Raw genomic sequence first — 18784 nt, forward strand, 5'->3', positions numbered from 1 at the left:
AGCTGCTTTCTTAGTCTAACTACCATCTTACATGAAGACCTTTTAGGAGCAATGTTTTTTTGTTTTCTTCACAAACACAAGTACACCTTGTTGAACACACCTAAAGGTATACTTAGCAGTGATTATGAGGTATGTGTTACTGATTGTGCAGTTTCAAACAGCTGGTCTTTATGGTAAATAATAAGTTATTTCTCAGGTGGTAGTGTTGATGGGTTCTTCAGTGTTAAGGTATCCCCCCCGAGAGTCCCCGGCGCCATCAGCTGAGCGCAACAGTACAGTCATTGACAAGACCACCTACTGTATGAGATAATACTAACTATGGGCAGATATTTACTATAAACATGAGATTGGATTTTGTTAACAGTCATATGATTTTTCAAAGTGCAAGTCATGCCCATTATCTTGCATCCAAATAATGTGTACCTACTGGGGACATCAGAAATGCTTCTAGTAACACCTTCCTGCTCATTTGTGAGTGCTATGTCTGGTTCCTATTGTAGACACTTCTTTTCTTTTTCTACCCCAACTGGCACTGAATTAATTTGTGTGGTTATTGGCTCAAACACACTTCTATAAGGAGCATTCTTGTGTGTAATGTTGAGAATCACTAATTTCAGTAGTGAAACTGGTACTGAAACCACTATAGGCACGAGTATAGACAGTCTACCAACAGATTTGTACAGTAAGCAGGTTGGAAGGTTTGAGTGTCACATTCGGACTCCCCACCCCCTTTGTTTTGCTCATGAACTTCCTCCTCATAGATTTGGGAGTCTTGTTTTGACATGCACAGGTTTGAGTGTCTTGCCACAGGCTACGGTTTTCTCCCCCTTCATCCCCAGCTCCATCCTCATCTCTTTTTCCATCCTTTGGCATTTGGTCTCTTTGTCTTTCTTATGTCCTCCCTCTTTGCGTTCTTCCTTTACTCTCTGTCTGACGGCCTGCTTGAGCGTTCATTCGCCAGCGTCTGTTACATGTTTTCCTCCTTCCCTAGGTCTTGTTGCGTAGTGTTGGGCCTCTCCATCCTGATGTAAAATGACAACTAATAAAAAAAAAAAAATAGCTTCCCCCCGTCTCTCTCCCCTGTCTTCCAGACTGGAATTAATACCTAAGCCTCAGAGCTCTGAAAGGGGGAGTTTTGTTGTGGCGTGTTGTCAATCATCAAGTTATTCCACTCCAAACATATCTTTGGCTACAATGATGACTAAGAGGCTGATATAGTGTTGATTTCATACAGTTATTGCTTGTTAGTAGTGTAGGGTATTATTCATGGTAGTGGAGGAAAAGAAATCTGCAATCCGCACTGCCGAGCCTTCATGAATGAATGTTTTAGAGGCTACAACATGCCGTTCACAAGGTCGGTCTGTATGTTTGAATGAGCATCAGTGTGTACGTGTGTTTGTGCAAGAAAAGAGTGCAACAGACAAACAGGACAGAGAGAGAGAGAGAGAAATCTGATCCAGAGCATGCATTTATGACTCAGGCCCATTCACCCAGGATGAGGTCCACACACCACACACACACAACACACACACACACACACACACACACACACACACACACACACACACACACACACACACACACAGAGAGAGACTAATGGATATTGATCCAGGAGATGGAGACTGATTGAGGTCCCTCAGTAAAGGTTTCCTCCAGGCTTAAAGCTGCCAAGTCAGACACTGAGCAGAAGCTAAAGCCTAATGCTATACAAAGCAGATTTCTTTTTATCATCCCCATGTTTATGGGATGGAAGTAAACAGAGGATTGGTACATCACAGATCATTGACAGTGAATGATTGAAGGCTAGGTTTGTCATTTTGTTTTGCTCCTTTCTAAATAACTTTTTAAACTGAAGTACTTCACAGTTTGTTCAAAGCCTGTGGTCACAGACATGGTATTGGTTAACATCGGGGAGCTTGTGAGAAAGACATTTTGAAAAAGCAGAAGAGGCTGAGATACCATGACTTTCAGTCCCTGTTATGAGCCACCAAAGCAGTGAGTCCTACATCCTGCACAGTGCAACTCAATGGTGCCTGATGACATCAGACTTAGTTCCCTGAACAGAAACAAACTGCTTTCACTGACTCTTACTCCCGTAACCATGCTTTCTCAACTGGTGGGTTGCAGACTTGTTATGAATGGATGTAATCAATGTAATCAATTTTACATGCTCAGCTATCTGATATATCTGAGTTTTATTTTTGACAGAAAAGCATCCACAAATGTCAGTTCATTTAAAAACGGGCTGTTTTGTTAGCTTTACTTATCTTGCGTGTATTCACAGTTATGTAGTTGTTGTTGTTGTTGTTGTTAATTCTATCCACATTCATTCAGGTATCAGCAGCATGCAGTTGTAATGTTCATACTAATTGTATTAGTAGAGTAATGTTCTCTGATTGCAGGGATTCAAATATATTATTACATAGATTTTATGTTAAAAGAATATGACATTGTATTTACTGGCTGTATGACTGCTCCGTGTGTGTGATGCCAATTATATCACTATATCTATATATATCGTTATGTGTAAAAGAAAAAAAATTATTTAAAAAAAAAACTGGAAACAGGATTTAAAAACCTGAATTATCAACCTAAAGACAAATCAAATTTTTCTGATTCTTATTAGCACTACAACAATACCTCGGCAGATGTGAATTTAAAGGGCAGCAAATGTATCCAAAACGATATTGGGAGAGGGATAAGTTGAATCTGTGCATCCCTACGCTACTGCTAAAATCTCTGATGGTAGACAAATTGATATCGTCTCACAGTGTGGTCTTATCGCCCACCCCTACCTCCAAATATCTAAATAATGAGACTGGGTGCAGTTGGAAAATGAAGAATTTATCTGCAACCAGGCTTCAGAGCACAGAAATCATTGTATTAAAAAGACAAATTTTAAGTAGTTCAGGCTGAGGGTAACTCTTTTCAACACTCTGGCATCATGTGATTCACAGTACAAGGGGCTTCGTGATAGGCAGCCGCTGTTCTCTCTCAATTGCTTTTCACACTTACTCACACAAGCACTTTCTGATGTGCTGTTCCCACTGACCCCGTCTCAGTCTCCTCCATCTCGTCTTCTCACTGTCTTTTATATTGTTAAGATCACAACGTACATTCACATCGAGTGCCCGTTTTTACTCACACACATGCTCCGCTGCAAAATATCAGGTGCCTCACACACCTCTAAGTAACAGTACTATTGTGCAACAGAGAAGAGTGAATATAATAAATGGAAGCCAGCTGGAGGGAAGGATGATGGTTATGAGATTTTAGCCTTTTATTTAGCCAGGCAGCTTCAATCAAGAGCAAATGGATGGCTGTGTAAAAAGCTTTTTAGAAAGGGCTGGAGATTAAGCTAAAATACGGGGATAAAAAAACACTCCTTCTACACGAACCATTCCCTTTATTGTGGCATTAAAAATGAGATTTTCAGTCAGAAAGGCATTCATCCCTTAAAATGAAGCACAAATGCAAACACTGAACACATGGTAACAAAACGATGGACGCAGGCACTTTGTGGCACACACCATCATGTCCTGAATAGCAACCTTTTTCTGTCATACACTCATATTTCTGCAGAGCAAATTGCATAAAATGCTGAAAATATCAGTTGGTTACAAAGTAAAGAGTAAATAATTCAAATTACTCTCATTTCCCCATGAGTAGTTGTGTATACACATATCTTTCTCATAGGGGCAGGTACGTTACATTTTGAAAGCAGATTAAAACTAGCAGAGCAAGCCAAACCCCTTCAATCTGCTGGGAGGGCAGTTTGAGTGGGTGGAATGTGAATCTTTTTTTTTTTTTTTTGAATTATCATCTGCTGATGGCCATGGCAGTATGATCAACGTTTTGGTAAATCATTAGCATTCAAACACAGAGAGTTGCCAGGGTCTCGGTTCAGTGAGAAGTATGACGTGGCAGATCAGGATTAGTGCACATAGCCTGTGTGTTTGTGCCAGAATGGATATGTTTGGCAAATCACCTTGAAGAATACCGACTATTACTGTACAACATGTGACAGAATCTGTGACCATAGTCTGAAAGCGGGACATGTTACAAAAGTTACACCACTCCACAGCAACAACTTGAGAAACTCCTTCTTTTTTAGTTTTGTGTTAGCAAATGATTGATGATTTTAGACACCCAGCATATATGTAGCATCATTAGCATTAATTTGGATTCATGTTTCTGGCAACCTGATGAATGTAACTCCAACATTCACTCTCCTTTTAGTCTGTTTTTGGTCTCCACTAATTGCGAAATGCTCTGTTATGTTCACCAGCTAGGCGTTAACTTTGTTTGTCTGCTGTTTGGTGCTGAGCAGCTAGTATGCAGTGGGGTTTCATATATGTTTCTCGCTGAAAATAGCTGCTTGCTACAGTTAAAAAGTGCAAGCTGAGATAGTGAATCAAAACAGTAAAGTTGCCAGAAAACCAAAACAATCAGCTGAAAAATGGTTCCCTGGAAAATTTTGGTTAAACAATTTCTGTGGTGAACCTGATGCCAGGCTGGCACAATACATCATCTTGCTCATGGCCTCCGTTGCTGATCTGTGTATCAAATCACAGGCTTGTAAGGACTGGTCATTTGGGTGAGGTTTAGTTTGGCATTACAATGACGTATTCCAGTGTACAAAATCTGATTTTATTTCAATGTGCAGCTGATTTATTGTCAGAGGTAAAAGAAAATGTAATGGTGTCAGTAGGGCAGTAACAGTTTCCTGTCTGAACCACACTAGGTTTAGTGGTTTGAACCAATCAGACAGAGGTTGAATTAGGATTTTTTATTGATAACTAATTGATAACACACTTACAAACACAGACCAGGAACCAGTAACTTAACTACTTTGCAACATGTAAATGAGGGGACAATCTACAAGTTGTATCTAAGGTTATTGATGTAAATTGAGAAATCACTGACTAAATTTAAGATTTTTGGAACTGCCACGGTAACAGAAAAAGAGTGAAAATATGTTTTGACCTGACAGATTGGGGTCCACAGCAGAAATGGTCGGAAAACCCGGCCCAGATGTCTGGCTAGACTAAACACTATAATTTTTCAATCAGAACACGGTGAGCGAAGCCATCAAAAGCCATGAAGTAAAATGAATGGCAGCACTGGGGCTGTTTGTAGCCCAAAGCATGTATGATGTCAGTGTGAACTCTAAGGCGTACCACAGTAATACAAACCTAAACCAGAACAAAAAGCACCAGATTGCATTTCAGAGGGAGTAATGTTCACTTCCCTGGTAGTCAGATGCTTGTAAACAAGTTTTGTCTTTCTCTGGATGTGCCGTACATGGCAATGTGAAGAGCGGCCTGTAACAGCTTACCAATGAGATAGGGAAGGTTTGGGGAGTGATTGAGAAGGCTGATGAGCTAACATTGACCCATGAATTTCTAGTTATACTGCAAGCACGTCGTTGCAGAAATGGATGTAATAAGATTGCCTTAGATGTGCATGTTGATAAGAATATATAGTGAATATATGCCAAAAGTATACAATGTTTTGATTGCAGAAAGTCAGTATGTTATTAATAATATAGTGAGCAGATTGCAGATCCTCTCAGAGAGGGTATGTGTGGGAAAGCAGACCGGCCAGGAACTGTTTTAACAACAAATCTGCTTACTTAAACAGGAATATATACATGATGTGTTTGAGAGCAGAGCTATGTGGCAGCCATACAAGTCCCTGTTCCTGCTTTTTGTGTGTTGGTGCAATGTTGTCAGCTCTAACAGCATTAGGCATGTTAGAGGTGAGAGTTCATTGGATTACACACGGACATAATCTAATCTGGAGTTTATTCTCTGGGATTACTGTGTGTGTACGAAAACACACGTTTTCAATCGCAGGCGTAGGGTTGCAGAGAGAGAGGGAGGTAGGAGGCAGGAAGGTGGACATCTGGTTCCTCAGTGTGCGCGCCCACACACACACACGCACACACACATACACACACAAATACACACAAATGTTTTGACATTTTTGGAAATGTGATTATTTGCGTTCTCACCAAAAGTTAGATGAATTAGTTCTTTACCACTCTTATGTCTGTCCATGAATATGAAGCTGGAGCCAGCCAGACAACGCCAGGGGTCTCCTTTCTGTGGACTCGCCATGTTTCTACAGTAGCCCAGAAGGGACAAACAAAACACTGTCTGCAGATAGGGCCTCTTGTGTTTTTTTTTTTGTTTTAGGCTAAAGCAGTGGTGTAATTCTTTTGTAATTTTATCACAAGAAATATACATAGTAAAGACAGCTGTGTGCAATACATGTGAAGGTTATATCCAGCTTTCATGTCCACCAAACAAGGCTGGGCTAGCAGTCTGTCACCATGGTAACAACAGCCACCATGTCTGTCTGTCTGACCTAAGCTATGTCTTTCCTAACAAGCGTTCCGTATGTAAACCAGGTCGGCAAAGTCCTGTGCTATCATTGAAGCTTTACTGCTCACACAAACAGAGACACAGGTTGCCGCCCAGATACGGACAAGATAAGATCAAAGGCCAGCTGATAAGAGCTAATAGTGACAAAGTTTTACCTGTGGTGCCACTCAAGTGCACCTACAAAAAAAAGTTTCTTCATGTAGTAAGATAGCTGTCAATCAGAATACTTGTGAACCAGGGCAAGCAGAGCAAGGTATTTACTGTCTGTTTCCAAGTAGGTAATGAGAAGTGAACAGAGGGCTTTTGAGTGAGTGGCAGTTGTCTTTGGCTGTACTGTTTTGCGCTGTTGGATAAGAGTTATTTAAAAGTGTAATATGTTAGTCAATAAACCAGGGAATTGACGTATTAGGGTCTTTGTAAGATGTGTAAATGAAAGAGTTTTTGGCTTGTTTAAATCCCCTCTTAGGAACCACTGAAACACACACACGCACAGACACAAACCTCTCGCCCCTCTGTGTGTTTATAAAAAGGAGCTTGTCCCACTTTTCCCTCTCATCTGCCGTGCTCTCGTTCGGTAATTTCTCCGGCGTGATAGCTAATTGGTGTGAGCTCGGGGAAAATTTGCCGCCCCGCCGCTGTCTTCTTAGAACGCGCTGCAACAAGAGAGGGAAAAGAGTCGAGGGGGCCAAGAGAAAAATGGAGAGAAAATGGAGAAGACAGGAGGTAGGTTGTAGGGGAGGTGGGGTGCACGGGTTGCAAGTGGCCGTGGAATCACATGTGCAGATAATCATTTTCTTTATGCATTCTTGTAAGAGGAGCATAAACAATAAGCCTTGGAGTGAGTGAATGATTTTATTGTCCTGTTAGAGGGAAATAAGGAAGTCTATTCAGCGCATGTGGAGGAGAAAGGAGCAGAGCTGTGAAATTCAGAGAGAGAGAGAGAGGGAGAGAGAGAGAGAGGGAGAGAGAGAGAGAGAGAGAGAGAGAGAGAGAGAGAGAGAGAGAGAGAGAGAGAGAGAGAGAGAGAGAGAGAGACTAGACCTTGGGAAGATAATGAAAAGAGGAGAAGCGTGGATTTGAGAGCTGTGTTAACAGAGTTTCTGCTGGTTAATGAAAGAGGTCAGTAAGAGAATTGAATCTCCTTGCAATTGATTAGGATCAGTGTGAAAGATTTGCCAGAATGGTCTCTGCTCCTATTTTGAGAGTAGAAAGAGACAGAGAGGAAGAGTGAACCAAACTAGGACAAGTCCTGAAAGACCATTGTACTCCTTTTTTCTTTGGGTCTCCAGTGCATTCAAAACTGCTATCTCACTGTTGCCCTCCCCATCTCGTCACTTTCTCTTTCTGTCTCTTCCTCTGACTACTTTTCACCCCGTTTCTGTCCTGATAAGGGCCAGTAAGGGAGAGAAATTGATCCACTGTAAACATCACAGTCAGTGGCCTTTCTGTGTCTTCAAGCAAATGCTATGGACCACTGAGGTCCTTGAGAGGGTCCCAGAGGTCCGCAGGAAAAATGAGAAACAGTTAAAAGCAGTGGCCTTCAGGGCAGAGCTTATATAGACTGTCAATGGGGCAGAGCCATGTTTTATCTTTTTATCTTTTTATCTTGGCTACAATATCTCACAGGGACCATTTGCACCTGGGATCCCAGGTGAAAGCAGATAACAACATGCTTGGATAGAAAAATCTCAGTCTTGAGCATCAGGGCTGAAAAGTACTGATTTATGTATATTTATATTCATTCCGCTCCTGTAATAGGTTTAGTTTTGATTATGATAGAGTTATCTAGACATAGTCATGATTCAGCCTTCTGTCTGATGAATATTTCCTGGTAAAAGTACTAGGGTGTACAGGAAGTGATGAATTTGATGTTTAAACTTTGTTTGGAATGAAAAAGAAGTGGCTCAGTAGTTCACAATAATTTTAATCCCTTCAGTGTTACGCATACAAGCACTCTGACTGTCGCACTAAACAAGAAGCTACACATTCAAGTGTGCAACCTGCAATTCCTGCATTCCTTTTAGGTGCCATTAAGACCCCTGATTCTATACTAGTGATCTCTCCCTCCCAAGTATAAAATCATTTTTTCACATCGCCCTGAACATATTGGGATTATCTTTTACATTACGTAAAATTGCTTTGGTGCTTAAAAAAAAAAAAAAAAAAAAAAGAGGCAGTCGACAACTGTGACTGACTGGATGTAACTAGAAGAAACACTGATTTTATAATGGTATTGATAGACCAACAGTTTTTAATATGAATTGGTCACAATACTGGATTCTGCAAAATTGAGATCAGTATCTGCTATCAGGATGCAGAGCATCAGATTGGTGCCTGTTGCCCCCTAGCAAGTATGTGAACAGTGTCGCTTGCATCACAGCTGCTTCCCTTCACAATCAGATTGAGTACAAAGCAAGTGTATCACAATCTTTAGGTACAGCTAAAGGGGAACTCCACTAATTTCACACATCACATTCTGTATACAGGTACTACTGCAGTACCGTAACGTAGTAGTAACGTCATGTGAGTCAGCGTTGATTGAGGCTGAAGACTACAAGTTTGGAAATGTAAAAAATCTGCAGTGGTGTGGTGTTAGAAAGAAGTGATTTTACCAACCTGCTCCTCATCTCTGCTTGAGGCTACATTAGCAGCGACTAGCATAACACATCCGAATCTCCGACCTAGCTGTTGGCAGTCGAGTTGCGTTGTGGGTAATGTAGGCACCAGGCTACAAATGTGTAGTCTAATATTGCATAGTTGGCAGAGAACTAATGAACATCATGGCTGAATTAACAAAGAAAGGAGCACCAGCTGGAGAAACTCAAGCATCTACAGAAATCCGTAGAAAACCTCACCGTACCTATCACCTTGTTTGACTAAGATGTTATCTCTGTGCATAAATACCACAGCAATGAGCATTTGACTCCAAAAACCAAAGATCAACATAACAAACACACAAAACTCTTTCATTCCCGCTTGAAGTTCCGTATTACCTACCACTCGACTATTTTGATCATGAGTTTCACAGGTTGACATCACAAGTTTCACTCTCACCATCGCTACCTCACCACCTACAGCTCTGTGCCAAGCAACAACATTCCTCTCAGAAGGCTGATCCCTTAGGTATTATATTGTTAAAGGTGTTGTCCTTGGCCCTTGACATTTAAATGTTCGCTAACCCCCTACAGCAGTATCTAGTGCTACACTCTCAAAGACAGCTTTGACAACAGGGTATTGCTCATTGTTTTTGTGCCTCACTCCTCATTCTAGTCCGTGTGAGCCAGACAATAGGTATTTTTAAATAAAAGGGGGTCTTTCCTTTTTGTGTATGAGTCAAACGATGAGTGTGCCTGCCGAGAAGGGAAAGGCAGGGGCCCACAGAAAGGGTGGTCTTGTGTTAATGTGGGCTCAGAGACAGAAACAGTGTGTGTCGGGACAAGAGAGAGCTGCCTTTGGAAGGGAGCTCAGTTTAGGATACAGTATAGCCTGTGTTCACCGGAGCTGAGGTCCAGGTGAGTTCACTGTATCCGAGTATTTGCATGTTTCCGAGAGATGGGAGTTCTGGTGTTTTATTAAGTGGGATTGGACCACTTGCAGTTTTTTGCTTTGTCATTTCCTCAACGGCAGCTAGATGCATGTGTGATCTGTTTAGCTTTATCCAAATAGCATGGTTAATGTTTTAACCGTGGGCTTATCCTACTGTTGCTTGCAATAAAGTTGGTGTGTGTGTCTCTCTTGTATGCATACATACAATGCCTTTTATCTCCTTTTTGTCCATGCGTGTTTGACTTCTGGCTCGGCTACAACTTTTATTGTTTAGATTGTGATAAGATGTGGGCAACCACTACTGTAGTCTGGTATTACATTGTTGCACACTGCGGCTCAAGTGGACATCTTTGGCATTGCAAATATGTGAAGTATGTGGGTGTTTGGTCTTTCTGTTGCCTTCCCCTTCTTTTCTCCTTCATCCCATTCATTCTCTGTTAAGTTCTCCCAGGTACAGGGCTTTAGAGAAAATTCCCTTAAGATCTTTGTTCTTCTTTCCCATGCCATTTTTATGTGTATGTGAGTTTTTTTTTCTGAACACGAGCCCCTGTGGCATTGGCAGTTGTTGCCAGCAAGTTTGCTCATGTATAGTTTTGTGTACTGTGCTGCTATATGTTTGTTAATGGAAATTGCCACCAGCAAAATAATGCGTAACCATAGCTGTCTGGTTAGATGGTGTACTCCAGCTGCCACTACAGAAGGGAACAAGTTGTCCTGTAGAGAAGTACTGTATCATAAAGATCGAATTAACTGAGAAATGGAAACAGAAGGGGGATTTAATGTGATACAGGGATATTGGTCCTTGCAATATATATATTAGTTAAATATCCTGCTGAAGGTCCCCTTAGCAAGTCAGACATTTCCTAGTTACTGGCCTTGAATGTAGACCCCCCCAGTTAATGAACAGTCCCTCTATACCTAGAGTATGTGTAATTAAATGTTTCCAACTTTTACAGCGTTCACATTAGCACAGCACTGTGTTCACATACTTTGCCTTGCCACCATGATAACTTTCTGGAGTTGTGAAATCCTGTTGTGGAATAAGCCATGAGTTTGGCAAATACAGTGGTATCTAACACATATTTGGCTGGAGTTGCATGAGTGTGAACTTCCCCAAAACAAAGAGTGGGACTGAGCTGCTATTGTTACTCTGAATTCTGATATAGTTGCATCTTAGCTCACAGATTGACATGATTGTCCACAAAGTGTGGCCACTGCCTTTGGACATAGAGGCTGGTTACTCCTGTAGGTAGTAAACGAGTTAGCCAGACATGCTAACATTTGCAGCTTAGTTAGTTAGTTAGTTAGTTAGTTAGTTAGTTAGTTTAATCCATTCCTCACATGTTTGCTCTTGTCTGCCTGGGTTTTTGAAAGACTACAACAAATTTGCCACCCTCCAAACTCTCTGACATGCTGATTATTGGTCTTCTTAGAGCCTCATGCACACCACTTCAACATGCAGAGAAATTCAATGCTTGACAGGCCTGTGACAGGCCATGCCTTGATGCAGTTACAAAGTTATGATTGGACAGTTGTTGTTCTGGGGACGGGTTAGTTAAAGGTCAATTAAAGCCAAATTTAATGAATATGCTTCTATTTCGTAAATCCACAGCATTTTCTCATACAAGGGATAATGATTTCTAAGTCAACTGAAAACTGAAGAGCAGGTTTCACTGTTGCTCCAAATAAAACTGTTTTAGGTGTGACTCAGGCAATTAGTTCATTGTGACTCCCAACTATTACTGCCAAAATATCCTGCTTCAGTTGTAATTGTGGGACTGTAATAACAGTGCCAGTCCAGAAATTCACAACACAGATGTTTGAGTGCAATCCAGACACAAAGAATTTCCTAGTAAAGAAAACAGTGTGGTAAAACTATTGATTTGCATGCATGTACTCAAGGATACCAGTTAGCTACTAAGTTTAAGTTTAGGGAGCCTCTGTATTAGTGTATGAAATTGCACTTTTTTTTTTTTTTTTTTTTACTTAATTTACTGTTTGTATGTGTCTGTGTCTGTGTGTCTGTGTCTGTGTCCTGCAGTGCACTTACGGAAACTTATGGAAGCCTGCTTTGTGTGTAGAGAAATAAAAATGTTAAAATCTGTTTTTGAGTTTATTCCCCCAAGCAAACACATAATCCCACATTACAAAATCTGAAAGACGCACTGTATAGTTGCAGTGCAGTGGGAATACCCCAATCATCCACTGCTCTTTTATACAAACTTTGCACATTTATTGTGGTCACTACTTGGGTTCATTGTACAGTTTATCAATTGCTTTGTACTGTTAATATCCATAAAACATGTCAGTTAGTTAGGGGTCGTCAGTTTTACCTTAAGGAAAAAGGTTGGAACCACTGCACTCATGTACAGCATGTACAGTATACTTACATGTAGCTTTGGTCTTGTGTTAACTCTAACTATATCCTAAGTCCAAACTGCTGAATACCTGACAGTACAGATCCTATATTCAGTACAACCACCCACTTCTCTCTGCCTTAATGCAGCCGTCTGTAAGGTTAAACAGGAAGGCGTAAGCCTGAGTCAGAACAGAGGGAGCATGTGTCACTGAGTCAGCCAGTGGAGCGTCCAGCCTGTTTACATGTTGACAGCACATGACACTGACTGTATCTTCCCCTCAGTCACAGCAGCAGCCTTTCTCTCACACACAGGCTATAGGCTGGATCAATGGGCCAATTGTTGTATTGGCTGAGAAACCAGTGGGGCTCGGTCATGAGGTATAGGGTGATGAGAAGATGACTCCTGCATGCACTGGTCCAGTGTAAGCAGACCATGGTGTTTAAGAACATGGAAAACTGGGAATCAAATTGGTGGTACTTTTGTATAAGACTGTAAATCAAGACTGTATTTCTCATGAAACCCCGTGTTTCTGGGATGTCAGAGATGGAGAGTTTTCCATCCATCAGATGTTAACTAATGCAAAAATTTAATTCTGAAAGCCTCAGCTCTGTTTGTGCTGGACAAGCTGCACCGTCTTCTTTTAGTTCTTGCTATAGAAATGTAGAAATGCAGCAGTTTCTATATCCAACGTGGTGGCACATTAGATCACCACAAAGACTGGCTGTGTAAAGACTTCCAGTCTTTCTTTTTAGCCACACCAGAGCTGATGGCAAAGTCAACCTGACAGGCGTTTTTTTTTTTTTGTGGTTTGGAATAACTATAAATAACTATTGGATGGATTTTCTCGTACCAGCATCAGGCCAACATTTTTCATTTGTCTAATACTTTAATAAATAAAATAGTTTATCACTGAATACCTGCAAAATGAATACCCTTCCCATCAACCTCAGCTGTTTTTTGTGTTTAGTGCTAACTGGCAAAAGCATGCTGAAACACTAAACAAAAGTTGATAAGATGGTAAACCTTATACGTGCTTAACATTGTCATTGTGAACATGTCCTCATGCTGATGTTAGCATTTAGCTCAAAGCACCACAGTATAATCTCACAGAGCTTTTAGCATGGCTGTCTACTCTTAGCCACGTTTTCTCCTAGCTTGCAGTTGTCATGGCATTTTGATTATGTTATTTTTTAAATATTAGCTTTGGATGTCCCACCATCCATGTCAGCAAAGTGGTTGGAACAGCGTTAGGTAATTTAGATGTAAAATGCCTTATTTTGGGCACAATGATCCATAAATTGTACAGCATTATAATAAAACCTATTTCATGCTTGTTGAAAAAGCCAACATGTCATTACTCGTTTGATGTAGTTTCCTAGTCATCCTCATCTCCTTTGTTCCTTTTGCTGTTGTTGACATTTTGACTCAGTAATAATTTCTATTTTTGAGTTTGTAATATTTTTGTGTGTGTGTGCCTACAGATGGATCCCTCCCTAAAGAGCCAAAAGGAGATGTATCGAGTCAGATAGCAGGTAAAACAAACATAAACAACACACAATGTTTTGCATCTGTTTTTCTGTCCTCGCTATGTCTGTTTTAGTCATAGACACACACACACACACACACACACACACACACACACACACACACACACACACACACACACACACACACACACACACACACCCCATTAATATTTCAGTGTTCCCAGTGACATAGACAGGTCATTGTCATCATAATTTCTCACATCACCCTGACTCCCCTTCCCTCCTCTTCTCCACCCTTCCATTTCCGCTCTCTCCCCCGCCGTTACGTTACCCCACACCATGATTGGCTACCTGCGTCTAGCACCCGTCTCCGTAGCGACAGCGGGCTCTCCACGATGAGTTGAGATGGACAATGTCTGTAGCTTTCATTCTCTCTGCTTTTTCCAGCCCTCTGTCCGTCCATAATCAATTAGTTTTAGATTTGATATTTCCAGTTGCTTCTGCTGCCCCTTCACTTATGATTTATTCACCTAATTTGCCATTCCCTCACCCTAAAGTGACCCACTCTCCTCCTCAGTATGTTACGATTGTTTGTACCTGCATATATTGAGGTTGCTAGTCATTGCTGCCTGGGTCTGATGTGACATTTTGAGGAGACATTTGACTGCTTTGATATTTAAGATTATTACTCCCCTGTGCTTCAGTGGGAACTTTTAACATTTCACGGACTAGGCTTTTTATTCTGAAAAGGCACAGACAAATGATTGACTTTTAGTAGCTTTAGTTCAAAACTATCAGCAGAATCAAAAGCCCCAAACCCTAGATATAAAGGAGGACAGTGAGTTGGCAGGTTGCTCTGATGCCTAGGGGCCCTGATAGAGACAGCTCTAGCGCCTGCAGAAAAAGGCGATGAAATCAACATGAATGCAATTATATCTAGACAATACTTGGCTTTACTGCTACTGTTTGGCCTGTCTTTGAAACACTGTCAAGGCAGTGTTTTTCTTAAGATTCCTGCTGCTTGCCAGTTTTCACTTCCTGGTTTAGTGGGGTTGGGGGGAGGATTAGGCCTGTCCATCTGCTTGCCTGGCCTCCTCGGCCACTGGTCTGACTGGGCGGAGGAAGAGTGGGTTGCAAGGGGAGGGGAGAGCAGTGCTGTTATGTAATAATGTTAATGCCTTTGGACCTTGACAGATGTGCTGAAGAGTGCTTTACAAGGAGGGATCGTTGCACTTGGCTTCTGCATTTCCATCACTGTCTCTTTCGCTCTCTCTGTCTCTGTCTCTCTGGTCAAAAAGAATTTATTATTGAATTGAATTTGTGTAAATCTTCAGTAATCAATTGCATTCTGCAAGCTGAATTTTCATTTCACAGTCACCTCCAGATGGCGTATTTGTGTAGATTGGAATAGCTGAAGCAGAAAAGGGGTTGCAGCAATTGGCTGTTGACAATGAACTGCAGCAGGAGTCAACAGCTGAAAACAAGACTACAGAGTCAAACTGTTCACTGGTAGCGTGGAAGTTTCACAACACTGAAAAAGAATTATAAAATAAAATACAGTGATTTCCCCCCCCCCCCCCCATCATAGTAGTACCAGATTTACATAAATATAAAATATATTTTTATATATTTATATATACAAAAACCTTTTTCTCTGTCTCGTCACGGTTTGTCAGAATGAGATCAGGTGGCATTAAAAGACCCGGACGAAAGAACTCTTGGCACCAAAAACAAGCCGTCTTTTCTCTTTCACCTCTCTGTCTTTCTTTCCTCGCTCCTTCCTCCTCCCTCTCCCCTCCTCCCCTGCTGTGTTTGGGTCGCTGGGGTAACCCTGGCCTGTTTCTCGCTCGGTTAGCCTACCCTGCTATTAGAGGTCTGGATGGATGGAGAGAACAGAAAAAAAAGGCGGAGGTAAAGGAAAGATGGTGCGCTCTCTCTCACTCTCTCTCCCAGGCCAAAACTCCGATTTGGGGACAAAAAGAGGAAAATGGGGCAGGACATGGAGACTCTGAGAGGAGTGGACTGGAAACAAACAACCAGGCTGTTCTGCTTAATCGCTTACACTGTCAGCTTGGTGTTTCTAGATAATGATACCCCGTATTCATCAACGGGGCCTGATTTTCAATGCAGCATGAAATAAGCGCTACAGAAATATCTCTTTTAAAAATTGCACCTTTTTAGTCCACGCTGTCTGTCTTAAACCAGATCAGAGGGCTGGCCAGAGACATCATTCCAGTGGTGTCGAAGAGGATTTTGCTCAACAAGTTTAGGGGTATCAGGCTGTAAAAAAAAAAAAAGGCTAGCAGAGTTTTAGTTTCCCGTAGTGCAGTGCATGCTTTCTTACCCCATTAAGACTCAAATATTTAGGTATGAGCTCTGAATATTTATGAATTACTGAAACCGCTAAATACATGGGTACATATTGCTCAATAACCAGATGAAACAATAGGAGGCAATTCCACGTTCTTTCTTGTTAACTAGTTACCCACTTGTTTGTGTGTGTACAGTGGCATAGCCAGTGCCAGCTGTACTCACAGTAAATGCATTGTTAGAGGAGCACAGCTGTGTCCGATCACAACAGCCAATCAGATCAGCCCCTCTTGTTTCATCGCCATCCAGCAGCCTCCTGTGCAGCAGCCAGTCAAAGCTGCTCGGGTTGACAGCTGCCAGTTAGAAATACAGTAGGCTAGTGGCAGTTCAGACAGGGGGAGATGAATAAGACAGTGTGGCTGACTGTGAATAAAAACACAAAGCACAAAATAGCTGAAGAGACGAGATGGAAAAACATGTCGAACAAAAAAAGTGAAGGAGATGAGAGTAAGTCAAAGAAGGAAATTCAATAAGAGAATGAAATTTCATTTGTGTGCCAGTCACTGTTTCAAACGCAGGAAATGTGTCACCTTCTGCTAATTTCTATTTAGTAGGATCTGTAATGACTGCAAAATTGGACACACTGAGCTAACTGCCTGACATATTTGGACAGTAGTACATCATTTATTTATGTAGTAAAATACATCCAGGTCAGCAATAATTTGACCGTTCGTTAAACCCCCTCCCCCTATAGGGATTATCTAATCATGGCTCAGCAATCATAAGGAAGTAACTGTCAAGCTTTTGATTTCCCTACGTTAAAGCAGTGTGCATTGAGCTGGGGTAAGAACGACAAAGAGCCAGATGCCTCTGAAACAGCATTTAGACCGTGGCAAAAGTAAAACATGTTCATGCATACTTGAGTGAAATCACTATAAAGTGTCAAAATCAAATTAACTCCGTTTAACAGTTTCCCACAGTGAAACATTCATGAATAAAATAAGCATGCAGTCAAATAAAACTGCATTGGCCAGTATCTATGTTTTTTCTAACCCGGCTTCTCAGAGCATCTGATCAGGATGTAGGTCACGGGTCCAGGTCATGGACGCCTTATTCCTGTCCACTCCCTCAGCCTCAAGGAATTCCTGCCATTCCCCACACATCCCGCAGCAAGGAATTCTTGGCATGCTGTGAATGTGGGAAGTCCGCAATTATGCATGGATGCACACACATGTGCACGGTTTTGGTTTCTCTTGACCCATAACAGCTGGCTTAAACAACGGCGGGGCCAAGTCAGCTGCCGAGGAGCCATTATGAGATTACGCCTGTATGAGACTGCTCTTTAATCAGATATGGAAGATGCTGTGAGTGTGTGTGCTCTTTTTGTGGTATGTTGGCAACTTTTACCCCTCCCTCCGCGTACTGACTGTACCACCCGTCCCATCTGTCCTGGTCCAGGCAGCTGTTGCATTCTGTCTTCTTTTTTTTTTAACACAGAAACACACACACACTGACCCCTCCCTGAGATTTTTGTCACAATGTCTCTGGGGCAGTTTTGTAGTGTTGTTGTCGAGTGTATTGCTTTGTTGCGTCAGTCAGCGTAATGCCCACTTGACCTCTCGGAGGCCCCTACAAGGTCTGAGGTGTTGACATATTCTGACACACACGACCCAGTAACAGCCCTGACCTGGAATGATGACTTGTGTTGTGGTGGTTTCCATACAGCATTGCATGATGAACATTTCTGGCATTTGCCTCTCATCTCTTGCCCTTTCTCAATGACGGGTGTAGCCATATCAGTGATTACTGCGTTTCCCCACTACTTACTTCACACAGGATCAGTGACCCAGGAAACACTCACTGTAGTTAATGGTACATTTTTGTCGTATGGAAAATACCGTTCACCCCAGATTTTGGACAGTAAATTCTTCTTGGGAATTTAGGGCTTGGCAATGGACTCTGAATTCTTTTAGACATCATCAACAAGGTAATAACTCAGCTGTAGCTAATGGCTAATTGAATTTAAATAAAATGTAAAATATAATTAAATTACATTATTCTGATATTTCCCACTGTTTGTCAGTTGGGAGGGTAAACATTGACTACTTGTTATTTACTTTTAATTTACCAAACAGAGTTTGGAGGAGCTCATTTACCTGGGTGGGCTTCTTATTGTCATGTGTGGGAAACTCTAAAGACCCAGCATGGCTATGGTTGCAGATACTTGTTTAAGTCTGTTATTTATTTATGCCAGTTGTGCTAATATAATCATTCAATTATGCTGTTTTCCTAAGATATATATGGTTTTGTCGTGTCACAGCATTATTTTAGCAGTGAGTTGGATTGTTTTTCTGATCTTCTTTCTTTAGCTCTCTTTTGCTTATCTGGTAATGATCCATGGTTTCAGCATTATTAGTTCTGCAAGCCAAATTATAGATAGTCTATCTAAATATTTTTGTGTATAAAATGTCGACGGTGATGTTTCTTGTATTGTCTGACCAACTGTACACAACCCAAAGATAGTTGGTTTACAGTGATATATAAAACAAGTGAAATCATCACATTTGAGAAACTGGAACCAGAGAATGAGTGCTGTCTTTGCTTAATAACTAATAACTAAATACCTCAAAGTTTTAATCGGTTATCAAGACAGTTAATTCATTTTCTGTCAATTGATTAATCAAATAATTGC

General features: G+C 41.3%; 1 protein-coding gene across 5 annotated transcripts in view; it reads left to right on the top strand.

Annotated features, from left to right (window-relative positions):
- trioa (trio Rho guanine nucleotide exchange factor a) overlaps positions 1-18784 on the top strand; it is a 69839-nt gene that overhangs the window by 3242 nt on the left and 47813 nt on the right. For all 5 annotated transcript variants that reach the window (XM_051389617.1, XM_051389618.1, XM_051389615.1 and 2 more), the window contains exon 2: positions 13777-13827. In XM_051389617.1, coding sequence (XP_051245577.1) covers positions 13777-13827 — 51 coding nt within the window. The remainder of the gene's footprint in view (positions 1-13776; positions 13828-18784) is intronic.

This window comes from Dicentrarchus labrax, unplaced genomic scaffold (genome assembly GCF_905237075.1).
Source record: "Dicentrarchus labrax unplaced genomic scaffold, dlabrax2021, whole genome shotgun sequence".
In the NCBI taxonomy this organism is placed as follows: Eukaryota; Metazoa; Chordata; class Actinopteri; family Moronidae; genus Dicentrarchus; species Dicentrarchus labrax.